We start from the raw sequence: 23,544 nt of genomic DNA on the forward strand, positions 1-23,544 counted from the left end.
CGGTGCTATGCAACATCAACTGGTGTGCATGCGTCAGTCTCTCTACCAATAGATGGTGCCACCATAACTGCAGTTATGTGGTGCCACCTTACGTGTAAGGCAAAGATAGATGCACTGACCAGGTTTCATTTGAATGAACCTCATAAATGTTTGATCTAACTACTGAAAACTATTCTCTCACCTGTGGTTTTTGTTCTTTTTATTGATAACTACTGATCTTCCTATGATACTGTATGGACCAAAGAGTGGGAGATGTGTGTCATTGAACGCTGAGTTGAGACTTGTTAATCCATCCAGTGTTCCAAATTTTCCACTTAAATCTCCCATCTGGTACTGGTCTGTTGTTCCAGTTGCAGGTGCAGGAGAGAGATGAAGACTTACATTGTATGGATTATAGTAATCATACAAAGATGAAGCTTCACATGGAAATTCTAGACTTGGATCAACAGGTACCTGCAAAAATGCATGAAATGTGGTAGAGGACTAATACAGGTATGATTTTTAAAAAATTACGCAATATTGTACTTAAAGGCGACATGAAAACAGAACTCAGACTTTCAAGCAAAAGTAAAAGCTGGGTGTCACACACAAATTATGTTAAATTGCAAGGAGACAGAATGTCTGGTCAATAAGCATAATTCCAGTGTCAGTATTGCTGACGACACATTTAAAACTTAAAAAACTTGTCACTGAGTCAGTCTCAATCAGAGGGTTTGATTGATCTGCTAATCCTTCAAAATTTCCTAAATTTATTCTTTTTTCCTCCATGATGAGAAAACAAACAGTTTCAAAAGTCATAAATTTGTTTTCACTTTTAAATGTGCATCACCAATACTGAGTTTTATTTGCTTTAGATATGTACTGGCCAGGTATTTTGTCTCCTTGTAATTTTACAGTTTTCTCAAGTAAATTCTCCTTTTGATAAAGCATGTTTAAATCATTATTACTCATAGTTGGGACAAGAGATGGTGTTGAGCGGGTACAGCCCTCTATGAAACACTGGAAGTTGATAAATGCAGAAGCGCAGTATGCGTGCGTTCTGTGTTTATATGACAGTTGGCACGGCTAGCCTAGTTCGGCCATTTTGCAACTAAAGAAGGGTGAGCTTCAGTAAGGCTGTGGTACAAGAGTCTGCAGGCAATGCTAACAGACAGCTGCACATCTGATGGACACAGTCGATATGAGAAATACCTGTGTCTTGGCCCCTAGCAGTTGTAACACTCAATGGGTAGGAAAAACCAGTGGATTCTGGCTGCTGAAAGGAGGCGGCAGCCATAGCCAACTTGAATAGAAAGAAATTTGATTTAAACAAGTAAATATTCAATAAAAATGGGCTCAGACTAGCTACACAAAAACCAACAGCGTCATTTTAAAGAGGAAAATAAGACTATTTCATTTATTATTATGTGTCTTTAATTGGAGCTGCAGTTTTTGAGATAATTAATTTTAAAAGTCTTGCATACAACATATAACTGAAAAATTAATATCTCAAGAATGAAAAGCTCAATTTTCAAAAAATGTCTATGAATAGGGCACAACAAGCACTATTGGGTCACACCAAGATAATTTTGATAAACTTGTTGCACATTTAATAAATAAATTCTCCTGCAACTCATTTGACATTTTTAGACTTAGAATCAAACAACAGAATAATTACAAAACAGAGAGCAAACATAAATCAAAGAGAGATTGTGTCAAAGATAATCACTGCACGGAGTAAGCACTTGCATGTTTAGCACTGCACAGTTTTATGTAGGCTGCTACAAGGTCTTCAGAGGTAGCCTTCAACATCTCTTGCGACTTATATGTGGTGGTGTAATGGTACTTTGACTTCCGCAAAGTTATAATTTACGATCGCGCACGCAGAAGAGCGCTGCGCCAGCGACCGATTTTATAAATAATTTTGTTCTTTTTTTTTACTTTTGCGTAGTTTTTTGTTTTTAAGAACTAATGGATGTCTCGCTCTCTCTCTCTCTCTTGTCTTGATGAGAAAGACGTGTATTTTTCCGCGATGTGTTGAATGTGCCTTTTGGTGAAAATTAAAATTACATTACAAAGCGATGTTGTTTCAATAGCTAATGAGGAGAAGATAATAAAAAGGTAACACTACAGTGGGCAGCAAATCGACTGATGTATTTGTTGACTCGGTGATACATGTGTCCGTGGATGACTCAGAACTGGTGTAGGAATACTGAAAGATGGTGGTAATGGTGGTTGGTGTAGCCATCATGTCAACCTTGAACATCTTTCCCTCCCTACTGATAACGCAATAAGGTCCATTGTAAGGTGGCTGCAGTGGCTGTGCTCTCCCATCATGCAATACTAAAACATAATCACATCTCCACAGCTCATCAAAAACAAAGGGAGCAATGGGTCTGCTGGTTCCTTGGAGCAAAGGGTTGTAGCTGCCAGATTTGGGCATGTAGATTCTGCATGAAGTCTGATAGTTCAATGTGATCTTCTAACATGATGCTGACAGTCGTCTTGACTGGCCATACGCAAGTTCTGTGATTGTGGCTTTCAGATCTTATTTCATCAACATGAGGAGACCAAGGAGGATGACAGGCAATGTCTCTGCCCACTGCTGCAATTCACAACACCAAAGAGACATTTTCAATTGCTAGTGTACATGCTCAACTAACCCATTTGCTGCCAGCTGGTAAGCTGTGCATTTAATACACATCATACCCAGTAGGACAGTGAGTGCTTTGGACAGGCATAACATGAATTGCTTTCCTTGGTCTACTTTAACTTGTACTGGTACACAGAAGTGGGCAATCCATCCCCAGAAGAACATGGTAGTGACAGTTTCGGCTTTCGGCAGTAATGTCAACCATAGAGAACACCTCTGGCGAGCACGTGTAACACTCAATGGATGTAAGACAGTAGGTATACTCCTCTAATGGTGAGAGTGGTTCAATGATGTCCAGATGCACATGTCAAATCCTTGGTTTGATGGACTTAACATGTCAAGAGGTGCCCTGACATGCCGTCTAAGTTTGTTCCATTGGCAGGCCACACAATGGCACACATATTCCTTACAATCTTTGTCCATGTTTGGTCACACAAAAGCTCACTTCACCATGTTCCTAGTGCCCATACTCCATGGTGTGACAGGTCACAAAAGGATACAATTGCCAGCTGCTGAAAGTCAACAGTGACAAACGGTCGTGGGTTGATGGTTGCAACATCAGAGTACAGTAGCATGTTTGATGGTGGTACTGTAACATGAAGGAACTGTAGGCCTGATGGCTGCATCAAAAAGTCTCGCAGCTCACTGTCCATTTGCTGCACTGCAGCAAGAGTTTTCAAGTCAACTATGTCAATGAATGCTTCAATCCAAGTGCGAGCATCCACTGGCACTGTCAGGTCTCCATCAACATGGACTACACAGGTGGTGAACTGTCCGATACAGTCTAGATGGTGCAGCTGACATGTTGATGCTTTTTCTGGATGATAATGGAAAGCGACCTTCAATGGCTTGTGGTCAGGGTGAACTGCTACCCCTCTAACAAGTGACAAAACTTCTTAATGGAGGCATCTGCAGCAAAGCATTAATGATCATATGTGGTCCAGTTTAATTGTGACAGTGGTAACTTTGGACTGAAAAGGCCAAGGGCTGCCAGTGTTCACCTACTTACAGTTGCAGAGCAGCACCAATCACAGTGGCAGACACATTAAACATTAGGGTGAGAGACACCTGTGGAACTGGGTGTGCTGACATAGTAGCTTCTGTAATGGCAGTCTTGTGCGTTAACGAGCATTGCACTCTCATTTAAATATATGGCCGAAAGAGTCAGCCTACATGAATTGTGAAATAAAACCCTGTCATCCAGGACCGCATGCCACAATGAGCTAAGATTCACACCAAGCGAGGTGGCCGGGTGGTTAGCACACTGGACTCGCATTCGGGAGGACGATGGTTCAATCCCGTGTCCGGTCATCCTGATTTAGGTTTTCCGTGATTTCCCTAAATCACTCCAGGCAAATGCCGAGATAGCTCCTTTAAAAGGGCATGGCCGACTTCCTTCCCCATCCTTCCCTAATCCGATGAGACCGATGACCTCGCTGTTTGGTCTCTTCCCCCAAACAATCCAATCCAATAAGATTCACCATGAGATGGGGAAACTCACAGACGTCTATTGTCTATTGAGGCCATAGCACTGTAGTGTGTGAGCGAGACAAGGAAACATAGCAGTGTTAAATATGGCGGGCCTAAGATTGGCCATAAAGGAAAACATTTATGAAAACTATTTAATTCTGTAGCAATGCAGGGAATCAAGCCACAGTAATTTTAATCTGCCATCCTCAATAAATTTTCATGGTGATCCAAATGAAACTTGAATATTTATCAAATCTATAATACTTTAGGATTTACTGTTAAAGTGAAATTAACAAGTTTTGTAACAAAGACCTGCATGCTAAAGTCTGAATGTTTTGGTCGATCTTAACGATCGGCATTTCATATAGAAGTGCATAATTAAAACGACAACATTGTAAATATCAACTCTGTAACTTTATTTGTTTAAAATATATAGTAAATTTCAATTATCAGCATTTACAGTTAAACATCGGATCATCATTTCCTCCACACAAAAAATATTGAACAATGACAGCATGACACCTTATTGAATCATTAGGTAATAGTATATTTGTTGCAAAGTTGGTGCATAATAGTTACTTTTATTCTTTATTTATTTATCAGAAAGCACATTGGTGCAATGCTACTGGCCGTGGCATTCAAAGCTAAAAAGGAAATTGTATTGGTTTTCTGTAAAAGAATTTAATGTTTATTATGTAATGGATATTATTGTTACTTTATTTAGAATGTGAAAGTGGTCAAGCTTTGATTATTTAAATATGTTAAAATGTAAAGTAATGTAGAATAAGCTGCAGCCAAGGACAGCTTCAGGAAAGGGACTTAGAAAATTTCGCGTTGTGTGGTATCACGGGACTTAGTCTCTGAGCGGTGAGCAGCCGCGTACCTGGTGTGAACTCTAACTTTTTGTGAAGATAACGACGTGGAATATTAGACTTGTACTTCGCAATGAGATTGTGAATGATTGAACTGTGTCAGATGGATATGCACTCGAGTGTAATAGTAATTCTAAATACAGCCACTTTTGCTATTAGTTTGCTTTCTGAATAAACATTATTCTAACCAAATCACAATTGTGTGGCCTACATTGGTATTTCACAAACTTGCCATGAGCCAGACAATTTAACCAGAGGGTCACAAATGTCTAATTTAGGGCATGTAATGCGACGTGCAGTTCAACCCCTAGACAAATTTGAGCCAAGACATTTTGTCGAAGACAAACCACATGTGAGCCCCAACATCTTTGGGATGTTAGCTCGCATTTGGGGACTTGTCCGGGATAGGAACTTGGAAAGTGTTAGTCGAGGGATAAGAATCTTGGAAAGTGTTGGAACAGGATAGGGATTTGGAAAGTGTTAATTGCAGAATATGAACTCTGGAAAGTTTAGAATTGGATTTGAATTCTGCAAAATGTTTCCAAATACATTATCTGAACTTTGATAGGCAGGACCTCTCGCAAAAGTTAAATGTGAGACTGGTTCAAGACTGAATATTAGGTTTCTTTAATAGTTGTGAAATTACAATTGTAATTCTCACACTTAACGACATTCTGTGACCTACGTCCCAAGTCTGTGGCAGTTTAGGCAGTCTGCTTGGGGGCTCTGAGTTGTGAATTTTGCAACAGTTGTGTGCACCAAGTTTATCAGTGGTTAGGAGAGATCAAAAAGTAATGCGGAAGAAGAGGCGACATCAAAAGCACGTGGTTCCAGCCAGCAGCAGCATCTTCAATGGTAATTCATTGCGCAGCAGTGGTTGCGATGCCACAGCAGAGGCTACGAGATCTTCAGCGTTGGCTTCAACTGCAACATCGGCAGCAATACCATGGCAGAAGGATCCTGCAGAACAAAGCTAAGTACCTGCACTGATAGCGAGATTATGTATGATTCTGTAGTTTAGTCACCAATAATGGACATTGCTAATATTAAGCAGTCAGCCAGTTTGTGTGGGTCCAAAAGTACTAGCGAGCCGCTTAGCCCGAAGTCGGAGCGGGAGAGCCTAATCGGCGGTGAATTTAATAGGGCAGATAGTCCGAAATCAGGCAAGGGAGATGAATTTGGGGGAGACAAGATGTCGCAATTAATGCAGATGATACAAGGATTGGGATCAAAAATTGATTCTGTTAACACCGATATGGTTGATGTAAATTTAAAAATTGATTCTGTTAAAACCGATATGGGTGACATAAATTCAAAAATTGATTCTGTTAAAACCGATATGGGTAACATAAATTCAAAAATTGATTCAGTTCAATACGAATGGGTTGTGAAAGATGAAGTAGGTAATATTGCCAGTGTAATCAAAGAATTGATAGATGGAAAATTAAAAACCATTCAGGATGAAATGGGCAAAATTTCTGATTAGGTTGGGATACTTTGTTCAAATAGGGAAAGGGGAGAAAGAAGTAGTTAAAATAAAGGAAAAAGTAGAATCTGGCATTAAAATTGAAATTAGTGAAGTTAGAAAGCAAATGAATGAAATAAAAAGTGAACTGAATTGTTTAGCTGCACATCAAACCTCTACAGTGATTAGTGTTCTATGGATAACTCGGGCTTGGTCAAATGTTTTACAGACGGCAGGAAATATCACCCAGTAAATTTTCTAGCAGCATGCAGGGATGGTTTTATAAGGGAAATGTCTGACGAGGCAAAGATAAAATTCATGAAAAGATATTTGGAAGGTGAGCTGCAACTGTGGGCAATATACACATTGATACATTCACTACCTATGAAATATTTGAAAGCAGTTTCCTGAACAAGTTCTGGAATGAAGCGCAGCAAATGTGACTCCAAAATGAGCTTCTGAACAGGTCAATATTTAAATATGGCAATGGGTCGATGTGAGAATTTTGTAAACATGAACTTGCGAGATTAATACAAGAGAAATGTCCATTGGGAGTGCTGACTGAAATTATGACTTTGAAAAGGCAGTTACTGGAAAATTTGCAGTGGGATCTAGTGCACAGTCCTAGCAACTCAATAGACAAATTTTAGGACTTTGTAGAAAAATTAGAACGGGCATTGAAATTTAAACCGCAAAGTAAGCAGACAAATAGTTTTCAGAGTGGAGATCATAACTACAGTCTGAGTAATTACTATGAAAGACATCTGGGAAGTTATCAATGGAATGCAAACAGCAGTTTTAATAAAGGAAACGGTAACAGGAACAGATCCAATGATAAATTTCAAAGGGGTAATGGGAACAGATACTTTTGTGACAGGGACCAACACCAAGAACGTAGATTTGAGGAATCAGCACCTGGTGAAATGAACCAGTGGAATGGGAGTTTCGCCGCATCAGGTCCGGAGATGGAAAAATAAGCCGGCGATGAATAAGACACGAGTAAACAGGAATTTGATAGGTGTCAATAAATTGGCAGAGGCATCAGAATATTGAAATGAAATTAGTAAGAGATGAGAATCAAAGATGTAAATTTTCAAATCAGACCCTACGTAAAAGGTGTCATCCTAAGATAATGAAAGATAACGATAAAGGTGATGACGACAATTTAGGCCTAAATGATTTATTTTATGAATGTGAAACAAAAGAATGTGTGAATGTTAATACAATGAAAGATTCTATGTGCCAAAAGGAGGCTGAGATGGAGCTGAATTTGGTGGAGTTAGATTGTACAGAAAATTCTAACCAGCGGTAATGATAATAGTGATGAAGGTGATGATGTTTCAGGTGATATCGTGATGTCAAAAGTAGTTAAGGAGGTTAATAAGGGCGGCGTAGCATTAGTCTTGTCAGCTGTTGATGAATTTGTGTGTGTATCGGCGGATATTGGTGAATTAATTTTGAAGGAAGGTAGTAATGATGTTTTATGTGCTGAAGTTACGAAAGTTGAAGCTGCTGGTATTGCAGAGGAAGAAATCTGTGCATATCTTTCTACTAATGGAGGTGAACCCAAAATTCTGGATGGATCTGTGGATCTTGAGTGCTTGTTTGAGAATGAATGTGGATCTGAATTTGATGTGCGATCTGAAATTAATGTGGTGCAGGAGCATGTAGGAGAGGAAAAGGTATTATGCTCAGGCTTAAATCAAAACACAGTGGAATTTAATGTTACTGTTGATTCTGAAATTGCACGATGCTGTAGTTATAATTTATGTGATGTAATGGCAGAGGATGATGAAATTATGAACACTTCTTATATTGGTGATTTGTCGACGGAAGTAAATGAGGTTTAATGTAGCAAGTTGCATGATGTATCAGCAACTGTTGAAAATGCTATTTGTGAAAGTGTTTGTAATGATGTGGAAGTAAAAAGTAATGCTTTATTTCATGATAATGATGTTGTAGCTACTAATGTCAGTAATTTTAAGGGAGAACACTGTGAGTTTGACTCTAATATAGAATATGATATTTGGACAGAATGGTATGTTAAGGAGGAATGTGATTTTACTGTAACTGATTGGCGATGGTATGGTAGAACATTACGATCGTTATTGCCTCATTTGTGGACTCGAGAGAAGTTTAAGATAGCAAGAGGTCTAAAAGGGAGAAAAAATGAAATTGGAGCGAAAGAAGCATCTGATGAATTATTTTGGGATGAATATGTAATTGAGGGGTGGATTGAACAGGATATGTGTGCTCTAGAGATGGAAGAGAAGGGACGAGACATAGAGAATTATTTATTGAGGGAACAGAGTTAAGAACGAAAAGAAATGATTAATGTTCAGCCTATCATTGAAATTAAAGTAAATGACAAGAAAGTAGAGGCACTACTCGATTCTGGAAGTAATGTGTCAGCAGTGTCAGAAGGTGTTGTACATAGGACAAAGAATAAGAAATTAGTAGTACTCTGGTGAGCAAGATGTATGAAACAGGTGAAATACCCTCAGACTTCAAGAAGAATATAATAATTCCAATCCCAAAGAAAGCAGGTGTTGACAGATGCGAAAATTACCGGACAATCAGTTTAATAAGCCACAGCTGCAAAATACTAACACGAATTCTTTACAGACGAATGGAAAAACTAGTAGAAGCCGGCCTCGGGGAAGATCAGTTTGGATTCCGTAAAAATACTGGAACACGTGAGGCAATACTGACCTTACGACTTATCTTAGAAGAAAGATTAAGGAAAGGCAAACCTACGTTTCTAGCATTTGTAGACTTAGAGAAAGCTTTTGACAATGTTGACTGGAATACTCTCTTTCAAATTCTAAAGGTGGCAGGGGTAAAATACAGGGAGCGAAAGGCTATTTACAATTTGTACAGAAACCAGATGGCAGTTATAAGAGTCGAGGGACATGAAAGGGAAGCAGCGGTTGGGAAGGGAGTAAGACAGGGTTGTAGCCTCTCCCCGATGTTATTCAATCTGTATATTGAGCAAGCAGTAAAGGAAACAAACGAAAAATTCGGAGTAGGTATTAAAATCCATGGAGAAGAAATAAAAACTTTGAGGTTCGCCGATGACATTGTAATTCTGTCAGAGACAGCAAAGGACTTGGAAGAGCAGTTGAACGGAATGGATGGTGTCTTGAAGGGAGGATATAAGATGAACATCAACAAAAGCAAAACGAGGATAATGGAATGTAGTCGAATTAAGTCGGGTGATGCTGAGGGAATTAGATTAGGAAATGAGACACTTAAAGTAGTAAAGGAGTTTTGCTATTTGGGGAGCAAAATAACCGATGATGGTCGAAGTAGAGAGGATATAAAATGTAGACTGGCAATGGCAAGGAAAGCGTTTCTGAAGAAGAGAAATTTGTTAACATCGAATATAGATTTAAGTGTCAGGAAGTCATTTCTGAAAGTATTTGTATGGAGTGTAGCCATGTATGGAAGTGAAACATGGATGGTAAATAGTTTGGATAAGAAGAGAATAGAAGCTTTCGAAATGTGGTGCTACAGAAGAATGCTGAAGATTAGATGGGTAGATCACATAACTAATGAGGAGGTGTTGAATAGGATTGGGGAGAAGAGGAGTTTGTGGCACAACTTGACCAGAAGAAGGGATCGGTTGGTAGGACATGTTCTGAGGCATCAAGGGATCACCAATTTAGTATTGGAGGGCATCGTGGAGGGTAAAAATCGTAGGGGGAGACCAAGAGATGAATACACTAAGCAGATTCAGAAGGATGTAGGTTGCAGTAGGTACTGGGAGATGAAGAAGCTTGCACAGGATAGAGTAGCATGGAGAGCTGCATCAAACCAGTCTCAGGGCTGAAGACCACAACAACAACAACTTGTAAATAGTGTAAAAATTAAAATGGCAGTTGGCGGTTTTAGTAAGCCGATTAGGCAAGAAGTGCTCTTGGAATTCAAGTACGAGGAGAATCATTTTCGTACAGGATGCTTTGTAGTGAATGGACTTGTAAAAGATGTGGTGCTGGGAACAGATTTCTATGTGAATATAAAACTTTGCTTCACTGCATGGGAAGGTGCTTGGATTTTGAAATGGAGGATGAAAATAGGAAAGTAAAATTCAAGAATATTTTGACAGGGGACAACAAGATTGCGCACACCATAATTACACATGGTTGGGATGAAGAGAACAATATGTGTGACAAATTTGGAGGGGTAATTTGCAATGTTTTATTTCAGGATTTATTGTAGCTTGTTTGTTGTTTTGTTGCATAAGGATATTTTTGGTACGTCTGTGCATTTATAAAGAGATAGTTTAGATGCTCATTTGGGTGTGAGGAGGTCGGAGAACTCAATTATTTGGTGAACGGTATCAAGTCAAAAATCAGTGCACAGTATGCATATAAATTAGGTTTTTGGGGGTATATAAGGGATTTATTTATGTGTATGTATGTGTTAGGTTGGTCATCTCCACTGCATGTTGTCCCAAAGAAGAACAACATATTGTGCCCATGTGGACATTGCAGACAGCTTAATGTCAGAACCATCCATGACCAGTATCTGATACCATGTGTTGAGTTCCGTAACTCACTTGCCACTCCAGCTGCCATGTAGCAGCATTTTGCAAGACAGAGAGGTCAATCTGTTCAGTACAATATAATCCCTGTTGGGAAATATTGTACCTGCAGCTTGCAGGCATACTGCAAGCAAACTGCATACATTTTTTGGTGCTCCGGGATAAAGTGGGCATGTGGAATAGTTATGCTCACGCGCATGTTTGTGCCAGTATTTGCAAACGATTAAAAAACCATGAGAAGCTAACCACTTGAGAGCTGCAGACATTCAGTAGACATGTGGAATAGTTAGTCTGTGCATGTGTGTGTTCCATTATTTGTGAACGTTTAAAAAACCTCGAGAAACTAACCACGTGAGAGTTGCATACATTCTCAGTTTCATAGATAAGTGCTATTGAGTGTTCCGAGGCCTTTTCGAGACTTCAATGATAACATCCTTATCACCATTGTTCAGAGACATTTCTCACTGATGTTTAATGTGTCTCATTGAACACAAACTACGGGGAGTTCAGATACGGACAGCACCAACCATCTCCTGTGAGATCATCTGCTCCTGCCAAAATATCACACCATTGGAGACTGCAGTCCCAGTTGTGGTCAGCTGCTAGTGTCTGATGTGTCACTGCTGTTCCACTTCTCCCTTACTGCAACCTGGTAAGATCAACTGTTGGCTTCCTGCTTCCTTCTGCCTATTCCCAAAATGGATTCTTCTTTGAGAACACAGTTAGTCAAAGAGGGCAGAGCTGCAAAGGCTGCTCTCACATTCTTAGGGAGTTTTCTGCAGACTGCAGGCAGTGATAGCACTAAAATATTGGAATCAAAATTAAGCAGACTGAAGCAGATTCAGTCTGATTATGAGCCATCTCAAGTTTGGCTGGAAATTGAAAATGAATCCATGTATCACAGTAAGGATAGGTAGGAATTCGAGGATTCCTGGGACTTCATTGAATACACAATCCAGGGTTTAATGAAGAGGTACACTCAGCTAGCACAGTATATGGAACCAAATTCAACAGACAATGTCAGCACTTTGAAACTACCTGCTGTTAACTTGCCAAATTTTGAACGGGAGAATCTTATGTGGTCGACCTATAGAGATGCCTTTCTCAGTTTAATAATAAATGCTAATTCAGTTAATGATGTGCAGAAGTTTCATTACCTCAATTCTTCTTTGCAAGGTGAACCAAAGAACCTATTGAAATATATACCTGTCATGTCAGGAAGGACTTATTGTGTAGAGGTACGACAATCCAAAAATAATTGCAGCCAGACATGCAAAGGCTTTGTTGGGCTTACCACCAGTAGGCAATGGCACAGTAACTGATTATAGACAATTGATTAACCATTTGTGTAGCAATTTGAAGGCTTTAGGGGCTCTTAAACCTGATGCCAACTATGTGAAGTCATTCTTGTGGTAGCAATTCTGGCTGGTTTGCATCCCGCAGATGGTCTTGAGTGGGAGGTAAAAATGTCTGGTCCACGTTCACCACAGTGAATCAACTGATAGATTTTTTTGGAAACAAAATGCCAGGCTCTTGAATGGATCAGATTCAGGAGACATCAGCTTAAAGGATCTGTGAGGAAATGCCAACAACTCAACTCAAATGAGGCATGTAAGGAAGGCTCATCTGGGTAATGCTGATGCTGAGAGGGCATGTCAGTTTTGTAATGAATCTCACACTATCAGCAAATGCTAGGGTTTTCAAGCATTAAATATCAATGATCATCTGGACTTTGTAAAAAAGAAAAAATCTTTATTTTTTGTGTATGTGCCCTGATCACTTCTTGAGTAAGTGGAAAATTTCTCCTTGTAAGACCAGTGGTGGAAGGCACAATATAGTGCCCCACAAATCAACTGATTCAAAGGATAGACAGAATGGTGAACCTGGAAGCCCCCCTTGGCCCACCAGGCTACGAAGGGGAGATGTAACATAAATTGTAATGCTTTGTTGGCAACCGCTGTAGTCAACACTAAAGACAGCATGGGTAGGCAGCAGTCTTATAGGGTGATGCTAGATAATGTGAGCCACCTGCCTCCACAATACTTCTCTGATGGCTGCAAAATAGTTCTAGTCACTGAAAATCTTTGTTGCCAACAGAGTGTTTGAAATTCAGGAACTGAGTTCAGTTTCCAACTGGAGACACATCAAATCAGAAGACAATCCTGCTTATCATGTGGCATTAGTCCAGCACATTTGAGCTCACTTGTGCATTGGTGGTTTGGCCCTTCATGGCTCTCCAGCTATGACCTGGACTACAGCACTTGTCCTTCGCTTGTGGTAGAAGATGCACCGGAAAGGAGGTGTGTGCAATTATCTTTGGTGTCTATTATTAAGCCTGATGATGAATTCCTGTATAAATATTCCTCATTCAAGGAAACCTACGTGGCTTTGGCTTATGCATTGGGGTTTGTTAAAAACAGTAGATTGCAACAAGCAGACAGTTTAACTGATCCACTCACTCCACAAGATTGTCAAAATGCTTTCAAAATGGCCTTTGGCATAGTTCAACATGGTGAGTGTGATAGGGACATCACTTTGTTAAAGGCCAATTCTTCTATTTCACATAATAGCAAATTAAGAGATTTGCACCCATTCATTGATGCAGAAGGTATTTTACGATTGGGAGTGAGGTTGATGGATGCTAACATACTGTATGATAGGCAACATCCTATTATCATACGACCTAAGCATCATCTGACAAAAATTCTCATATGTATGAACATGAAAATCTGTTGCATGCTGCGTCACAGCTATCTCTGTCTATGTTGCGTAGAAGGTTTTGCATTCCAAATTTGTGCAACACAGTCAAAGGAGTTACTGGGAAATGTTTGAAATGCTTTAGGTTCAAGTCCCATGCTGCAGTTCAACTTATGGGCCAACTGTCAGCGTCTATAGTAAACCAGTCTTGTCCTTTCCAGCACAGTGGAGTGGATTATGCAGGCCCTGCCACTGTGAAGCATGGTGGAAGACAGAGTAAGTTTACTACCAATGCCTATGTTGCTTTATTTATTTGCATGGCAATCAAAGCCATCCAACCAGAGTGCCTTAGTAACCAGCTCATTTCTGTCTGCTTCAGGAGATTCATTGTGAGAAGAGGAAAACCATCTCACATATATAGTGACAATGGTACTACATTTGTAGGTGCATACAATGAACTTAAATATTTTTTCCATAATGATGCTACAGTAGATAGTGTGGTGAACATTCCAACCACAGAAGGTATCTGATGGAATTTAATCCACCTCGTGCCCCTTGTTCTTGTGGACTGTGGGAAGCAGGAGTGAAATGTATGAAGTCACATCTCGAACATGTCATTGGCATGACTGACATTTGAAGAACGAACTACAGTGTTAACTCAGGTAGAAGCATGCCTAAATTCAAGGCCATTGTGTGCGCTCTCTGATGACATAGATACTCCATCTGCTCTCACTCCTGGGCATTTACTGATTGAACAGTGACTTTGTGCTCATCCCGAACCTTCCTTCCTTGAGATTCCTTTCAATGGGTTGCACAGGTTGCTACCTGTACAGCACCCACATCAGTTCTTTTGGAAGAGGTGGTCCACTGAGTATCTGCATCAGCAGCAGCTGCACAGTAGATGGATATTGGAAGGAGCATGGCAGCCCCAGATCAGCAATTATGTTCTGGTCAAGGAGGATAACTTGCCTCCCTTGGTGTGGAGGCTTTGTGTTGTCAAGCAGCTGTTTCCCAGACCCGATTAGTGTGTGCATGCAGTTATGGTGAAAACTGCTAATGGGCAGATCAAGATGCTTATAGCAAAATTGTGTTCCCTGCCTAAGCAATGAATCAGTGATTTGTTCTCTCTGATTTGTGTGAAGGTATACAGTAAAAGCCCATCGCCAAATTGCTATTTATAGGAGCAAAATTGTAATTCATAATATCAGCTTGAGGAGCTGTGTATGTTTTCTTGTGGACTGACTGACTGTTAGTATTGGTTTCCTAAGTTTCATATGCAGTGTGACAGAAATGTTTTTGTTGCTTTTGCATCTTAAATGTTGCTACCTTTAATGTCTCTTATGCAGTGTGACATCAATATTAATCATTTTTTTATCTTTTACATAGTAGTACCCTCCATGTTTCATTTGCAATGTGACAGTAATGTTTTGGCAGTTATGTGTAAGATTCCCTGAGCAAGCATGAATGTGAATTTCTGCACTGCTACCTCCAGTTTCTCCAGTGTCAGGCAGCACAGCCGAGCTTGAAGTGATGGTTCTGGTGTGGTTAATATATAGTGTAATGCTGAGTGCTGCACAGATGCTAGTGTGGGTGCCTGGTATGTGATCTGAGGGAATTGCTTTGAGGAGCTCTATGAACAGAGAGTCATCAGTTGTCATCCGCAATGAATTGTCATCCACCCTGAAATGTCATCCACGACATATTTAACCTTGGCTTACCAAGTTGGTAGTGGTATCAAGGATGTGCCACAGACAGGTCAGGTGGGAATCCTTAGAATGATAGGAAGTCAGCTCTAAGTATGGGGTGCTAAGATTAAGGTTTTATGACTTGCCCATATGCCGAGTTGTGAAACTATTGGTGGAAAAAATGCGGCAATCATCATAGTTGTAGTGCGACAGATGTATAAACTGACACATCAGCACCATTTTCTTCCAGGAACTGTAGCTTTGTATAATGCTCTGTCATGAACAGTTGACAGCTGCTGTCTGGAGAGTCAGTGGCCATCAGCACTGACTTCCTGTCAAGTTTCCCTTCTCGGACAATGGAATGCACTTCTGCACCTTGGTGCCGAACCATCTGTGCTGCCAACAGACTCTTGCTGACAAGGCTGAGCGGCTGCACTTTACCAGTGGGCAATGGTGATGGAAATGGTGACTGGTACTCTGAGTTCATAAGGCTGCAACTTGCATGATGACCTCAGTAATCTGTGCTTGTACTGCAGCAAGGGTTTTATCTGCCTGAGGCTTTGCGTAAACTGTGGTGACACTTGTGGATGGAGTCATACCCGCTATGCAATCTGTGGTTTGCACAAGCGCACCACGATCACTAGTGCACATTGTTAATATCTCCTGCATGTCAGGCGGAAATAGGGATAACTAAATATTCCACAGGATGTCTTCATTAGCAACACTGGTCACTAACATATGCAGGCAGTGTAGCAGCTGCAATGAAGTGCAATTCCCTAGCTCTTCAATGTGAAGTAGTTTCTCCAATCTCTTTGCATCAGATTGTGAGAGGAGGGTAATTAGGACATGACACAGTACAATGCATCAGTTACCACTAAATATCCTGTTGAGGTTAATAAATCCACTTTATTGCGACATTTGAAACTATTCCATAACTCATTCAATGCCTTTTAGACAGAGAATCAAGTAACAGAATAATTACAAAACAGAGAGCAAACATAAACCAAAGAAAGATTATGTCAAATATAATCGCTACATGGAGTAATCACTTGCATGTGAAACACTATACTTCACTTAAAACTGTATACAACTTGAATTACAAGCTGGAAAATGCATGCTGAGCCACAGACATCTGGGTTTCACTGAAAGTACTATTTAAACATTAAAAGCAGTGGTAGCAGATAATAGAAACTATACACGCATATACATTTAAGTGCCCAAGAAACTGGTATAGGCATGCATATTCAAATACGGAGATATGTAAACAGGCAGAAACAGTGCTGCAGTCGGCAATGCCTATATAAGATAACAAGTGTCTGGTGCAGCTGTTAGATTTGTTACTGCTGCTACATTGGCAGGTTATCAAGGTTTAAGTGAATTTGAATATGGTGTTACAGTCAGCGCATGGGTGATGGGAACACCATCTCCGAGGTAGTGATGAAGTGGGAATTTTCCCCATACGACCATTTCACAAGTGTACTGTGAATATCAGGAATCCTGTAAAATGTCAAATCTTGACATCACTACAGCCAGAAAAAGATCCTGCAAGAACGGGACCTATGATGACTGAAAAGAAACCTTCAACGTGACAAAAGTGCAACCCTTCCACAAATTGCTGCAGAGTTCAATGCTGGGCCATCAGAAAGTGTCAGTGGGCGAATCATTCAATGAAACATCACTGATATGGGCTCTCGAAGCTGAAGGTCCACTCGTTTACCCTTGATCATTGCACGCCTCACCTGGACCCATCAACACCAAAATTGGACTGTTGATGACTGGAAATGTGTTGCTTGGTCGGACGAGTCTCATTTCAAATTGTATCGAGCGGATGGATGTGTACGGGTATGGGTACAACCTTATGAATCGATGGACTCTGCATGTCACCAGGGGACTGTTCAAGCTGGTGGAGGCTCTGTAATTGTGTGGGGCATGTGCAGTTGGAGTGATACGGGACCCCTGATATGTCTAGATATGACTCTGACAGGTGACACTTACGTAAGCATCCTGTCTGATCCCCTGCACCCATTCATTTTCATTGTGCATCCCAATGGACTTGGGCAATTCCAGCAGGACAATGCAACACCCTACATGTCCATAATTGCTACAGATAGGCTCCATGAACACTCTTCTGAGCTTAAACATTTCTGCTGGCAACAAACTACCCAGGCATGAACATTATTGAGTATATCTAGGATGCCTTGCAATGTGCTGTTCAGAAGAGATCTCCACCCCCTCATACTCTTACGGATTTATAGTGTCAGTTCCCTCCAGCACTACTTCAGACATTAATCGAGTCCATGCCACATTGTGTTGTGGCACTTCTGTGTGCTCGTGGGGGCCCTACATGATATTAGGCAGCTGTATCAGTTTCTTTGGCTATTCAGTGTATTATGTTCTTTCTATTTTATTATTAATTTTTAGTTATGAAACATGGCCAACTAGTCTCAATATGGACAAATTCATTGATATTAAGCAAACTATTGGAAATCTGAGTACAGAAATGGATAAAATTCTTGGCTAAATTGATGTGTAATACACGTGTGTAAAGCAGAAATTAGTAATTTTAAATATTCCCAACAATGGAGGATTACTCATTTGAGTAGTTACTAAGCAATGTCATTAATAGGTGTTGGCCATTTTTATGAATGGGGATCCTTGGGATTTTGGAGCAGTTTTGTCTGGAGTCTGGATGGTTGTTTGGGTTTGTTATGTGTGAGGAGCAATGATCGAATCGTGTTTAGTTACAGTGTGGAATTTTTGTAAGTACTGAGTCTGGGGCTTGTACTTCTCACATTCAGTACCATGAAATACTGAGAATATTTTCAGCCAGTGTCATTGGCTGTGACATTAAAATTTTCAAGTAAGTTGAACTTTAATATTGTTTGTGAACCAGTATAAAGATTTGGACTTGTATTTATCACGTCCAATACTGCGAAATAATTGGAATATTTAATTTATTTGACAATTAGTTGCCACAATCTGGACTTGCAATTTTTGAGATTAATTGCCTGTGTGGAATTTAAAACTTGATTCCTGAGGAATTTTCTGGGACAGTTCACTGATTTTACATAGGATAGCTGCCAAGTTAATTACGACCTCATTCTTTGGTGATATTTGAAACGGTGCATGTATCAGCTAATGTGATAGTGTTCTACATAGTGAATAAACACAATTTATTGTTAAAACTACAAATGCTAGGAGTTGAGTTGTGATTTCTTCACCATAGTAATTCCTGCTTGCATTATGTTTGTGGGATTAGTTCTATGGTGACAGTGACAAGTATTAAAGTTACTTGTAAAGTCCAACCACACATTCTAGGCACTATAAAGGGCGATTTACTAAACTGTATTTCAATTTTAGTTCCTGAAATAGGATGTGGGGGGATCTGAGTATTTTATTACAAACAGCAATCCTCAAAAGCAGTCCAAAAGCAATTCAGCTGAGCAGCAATATGCCATTGCGGGGTGATGGTAACAGAATAGCACATGACTCACAAAAAGAACTTTACATGATCATAATCAAAAACTGTTCTAAATGACTTTTACACTTTAAAAAACCTATCAAAGCTGAAGGCTGGTGCTGTGAAATGGCACATGCACTGATGGTTCACATCTAGCAGCTTATTCTACTTAACACAAAAGGTGACACCTTAGTGCAAAGTAATTCTAAAACTCTCTATTGTTCTTGCTTCAAGTGTCTAACACCATTTTACTATATTATAATTTCTGCCTCAGTTCAAATACTGAAACATAAATTCCCATATGAGTGGATCAGTTTTTGCTGTACAAGAAGTCCACAAGATCTCATGGTCTGCATTTAATGTTTCCCCCTTACTGACATGATCTTTATTAAACATCGATCACGTATGATGTAGACTCTTTTTACTTAATATACGGTATTCTGATGACTGGTTCTCTCCACAAAATTTTCCAGTTGAGGTTACATCTCAATCAGGACATCGAGAATCACAACAAATTAAACGATTTATCACTTCAAACACAGCACCACATTGGATTGGATGCCACTAATTAATTATTATGATAAAATATTGCTTGTGGTCTGCTCTGACAACCATAACAAGGCTACATGACACCACTCACATGCTTCCCTATTCTGTGATTTTTACTACTGGGAGCAGCCCAACTGTAAAATATTCTGTTTGACCCGATGAGCAAAGACGTCAACTTCATTGAAGTAAAACACACTTTATCAAATGTAGGGCAACTTGGATGAGGACACATGTGGCCTATCAACTGAACTGTAAATTCTGTCCAGTATTGAATATTGCAGAATTACAGATGACCTCTTACAAAGATAGAATAGCCACAGCTCAAGTGCCCACACTACGAGCAACATGTCATTCTATGGAGTACAGAAGTAGAGACATGGGAATTGGTGTCACTGGTTAGACCACGGATTTCGTTTTGTAAAAAAATATGTCCTTATCTCTGGGTATTCTACAACACATACAGTTTGAATGGTTTTTATATTGATGAATTATTCTCTTTTTGCTTTCCAAAAATTTTCTTATTACCTTTTTCTACTGACATCCTTCATTCTCTCTAATTGATTCCTATTTTGAAACATTTTTATCTTTTTCATTATAAGCATTTTTCCCACTCTCTTACTTCCAGTTACCTGTCCTTTGTTGCCTTTCCTCACTATCTACATCTACACTACTGGCCATTACAATTGCTACACCACGAAGATAACTTGCTACGGACGCGTAATTTAACCGACAGGAAGAAGATGCTGTGATATGCAAATGATTAGCTTTTCAGAGCATTCACACATGGTTGGTGCTGGTGGCAACACCTACAATGTGCTGACATGAGGAAAGTTTCCAACCGATTTCTCATACACCAACAGCAGTTGACTGGCGTTGCCTGGTGAAACGTTGTTGTGATGCCTCGTGTAAGGAGGAGAAATGCGTACCATCACATTTCTGACTTAGATAAAGGTCGGATTGTAGGCTATCGTGATTGCGGTTTATCGTATCGGGACATTGCTGCTCGGGTAGGTCGAGATCTAATGACTGTTAGCAGAATATGGAATCGGTGGGTTCAGGAGGGTAATACGAAATGCCGTGCTCGATCCCAATGGCCTTGTATCACTAGCAGTCAAGATGACAGACATCTTATCCACATGGCTGTAATGGATCGTGCAGCCACGTCCCGATCCCTGAGTCAAAAGATGGGGATGTTTGCAAGACAACAACCATCTGCATGAACAGTTTGACGACGTTTGCAGCAGCATGGACTATCAGCTCGGAGACCATGGCTGCGGTCACAGACAGGAGTGCCTGTGATGGTGTACTCAATGACGAACCTGGGTGCACGAATGGCAAAACATAATTTTTTCGGATGAATCCAGGTTCTGTTTACAGCATCATGATGGTCGCATCCATGTTTGGCGACATCGTGGTGAATGCACATTGGAAGCGTGTATTTGTCATCGCCATACTGGCATATCACCCAGCGTGATGGTCACCTCTTGTTCGCATTGACAGCACTCTGAACAGTGGTCATTACATTTCAGATGTGTTATGACCCGTGGCTCTACCCTTCATTCAATCCCTGTGAAACCCTACATTTCAGCAGGATAATGCACGACTGCATGTTGCAGGTCCTGTACGGGCCTTTCTGGATACAGAAAATGTTCGACTGCTGCCCTGGCCAGCACATTCTCCAGATCTCTCACCAATTGAAAACATCTGGTCAATGGTGGCCGAGCAACTGCCTCGTGACAATACGCCAGTCATAACTCTTGATGAACTGTGGTGTCGTGTTGAAGCTGCTTGAGCAGTTGTACCTGTATGGGCCATCCAAGCTCTGTTTGACTCAATGCCCATGTGTATCAAGGCCGTTATTACAGCCAGAGGTGGTTGTTCTGGGTACTGACTTCTCAGGATCTATGCACCCAAACTGCGTGAAAATGTGATCACAAGCTCTGTTTGACTCAATGCCCAGGCGTATCAAGGCCGTTATTACGGCCAGAGGTGGTTTTTCTGGGTACTATTTTCTCAGGATCTATGCACCCAAATTGCGTGAAAATGTAATCACATGTCAGTTATAGTATAATATATTTGTCCAATGAATACCTGTTTATCATCTGCATTTCTTCTTGGTGTAGCAATTTTAATGGCCAGTAGTCTACATTTATACTCTGCAAAACCACCTTGAAGTGCATGGCAGAGAGTACATCCTATTGTACCAGTTATTAGGGTTTCTTCCTGTTCCATTCATGCATAGAGCATGGGAAGAATGATTGAATGCCTCTGTGCATGCAGTAATTATTCTAATCTTAGCCTTACGATCCCTACGGGAGCGATATGTAGGCAATTGTATATTCCCAGAGTAATAATTTAAAGCCGGTTCTTGAAACTTTGTTAATAGACTTTCTTGGGATAGTTTACATCCATCTTCATGAGTCTTTCTCTTCAGTTCCTTCAGAATCTCTGTGACACTCTCCCACAGATTAAACAAACCTTTGACCATTCATGCTGCCCTTTTCTACACACTTTCAATATCCCCTGTAAGTCCTATCCATTACGGGTCACACACACTTGAGAAATGTTGTAGAACTGTTCGCAAGAGTGATTTGTAAGCAATCTCAAGTCTATCACTTGATTTACCCATGACTGAACATATGTGATCATTCAATTTCATATCCCTACAAAGCCTTACACCCAGGTATTTGTATGAGTTGGCTGATTCCAACAGTGACTCATTAATATTGTAATCATAGAATACTATGGTTTTTCATTTCATGAAGTGCAAAATTTGACATTTCTGATCATTTAGAGCAAGTTGCCAATCTCTACACTATGTTGAAATCTTATCAAGATCTGAATTAATATTTATGCAATTTCTTTCAGATATTACTTCATTATAGATAATGGAATCATCTACAAAATCCATAATTTTATTATTAATATTGTCTGCCGAGATCATTAACATACAAAATGAACAGCAAGGATCACAACACACTTCACTGGGGCACACCCGAAGTTACTTCTACATCTGACGATGACTCTCCATTCAAGATAACATGCTGTGTCCTCCCTACCAAAAAATACTCAATCTGGTCACAAATTTCACTTGATATCCCATATGATCACACTTTTGACAATAAGTGTAGGTGTGGTACTAAGTGAAATGCTTTTCAGAACTCAAGAAACACTTCATCTACCTGGTGTCCTTGACCTAAAGTTTTCATTATGTCGCGTGAGAAAAGTGCGAGTTGGGTTTCACATGATTCATGTTTTCAAAATCCATGCTGGTTGGCACTGAGGAGGTCATTTTTTCAAGTTGCCTCTTTATGTTTGAGCTCACAATATATTATACAACAAATTGATAATCATAAAATAAAGAATCCTTCTCCTTACGCTAACTTCGACATCATTTAGCTTCTGTTTGTCAGAGAGGTTTTGGCTGCATTTAAACTTGCAATGAAGCTCTCTTTGCTTTCACAGTAGTTTCCTAACTTTGTTGTTGAACCACGGTGGCTTTTTCCCATTCCTCAAAGTTTTACTCGGCATGTACCTGTCTAAAACGCATTTTACAATTGCCTTGAACTTTTTCCATAAACACTCAACATTGTCAGTGTCGGATCAGAAATTTTCGTTTTGATCTGTTAGGTAGTCTCAAATCTGCCTCCTATTACTCTTGCTAAACAGATAAACCTTCCTCCCTTTTTTTTATATTCCTATTTACTTCCACATTCAGGAATGCTGCAGTGGCCTTATGATCACTGATTCCCTGTTCTGCGCTTACAGAGTCGAAAAGTTGGGATAGTGCACTCAGCAATGAGTGACATTAGTCACACGATGCTCTGTCCCTACCACCCATCCTAAACATCTGAGTGTCCCAGTCTATATCTGGTAAATTGAAATCTCCACCTAAGACTATAACATGCTGAGGATATTTATGTGAAATTTATTCCAGATTTTCTCTCAGTTGTTCTGCCACTAATGCTGCTGAGTCGGGAGGTCGGTAAAAGGAGCCGATTATTAACCTAGCTCGGTTGTTGAGTATAACCTCCACCCATAATAATTCACAGGAACTATCCACTTCTATTTCACTACAGGATAAACTACTACTGACAGCGACAAACACGCATGTGATCTATCCTTTCTAAACACCATCTGTGCCTTTGTAAAATTTTGGCAGAATTTA

General features: G+C 40.1%; 1 protein-coding gene across 3 annotated transcripts in view; it reads right to left on the reverse strand.

Moving 5' to 3' along the window:
- Window positions 1-23,544, reverse strand: part of LOC126251704 (uncharacterized) — a 220,334-nt gene that overhangs the window by 68,357 nt on the left and 128,433 nt on the right. For all 3 annotated transcript variants that reach the window (XM_049952297.1, XM_049952298.1, XM_049952296.1), the window contains one exon: window positions 182-453. In XM_049952297.1, the coding sequence (XP_049808254.1) occupies window positions 182-453 (272 nt within the window). The remainder of the gene's footprint in view (window positions 1-181; window positions 454-23,544) is intronic.

Source organism: Schistocerca nitens, chromosome 4, assembly GCF_023898315.1.
Source record: "Schistocerca nitens isolate TAMUIC-IGC-003100 chromosome 4, iqSchNite1.1, whole genome shotgun sequence".
Classification (NCBI taxonomy): domain Eukaryota; kingdom Metazoa; phylum Arthropoda; class Insecta; order Orthoptera; family Acrididae; genus Schistocerca; species Schistocerca nitens.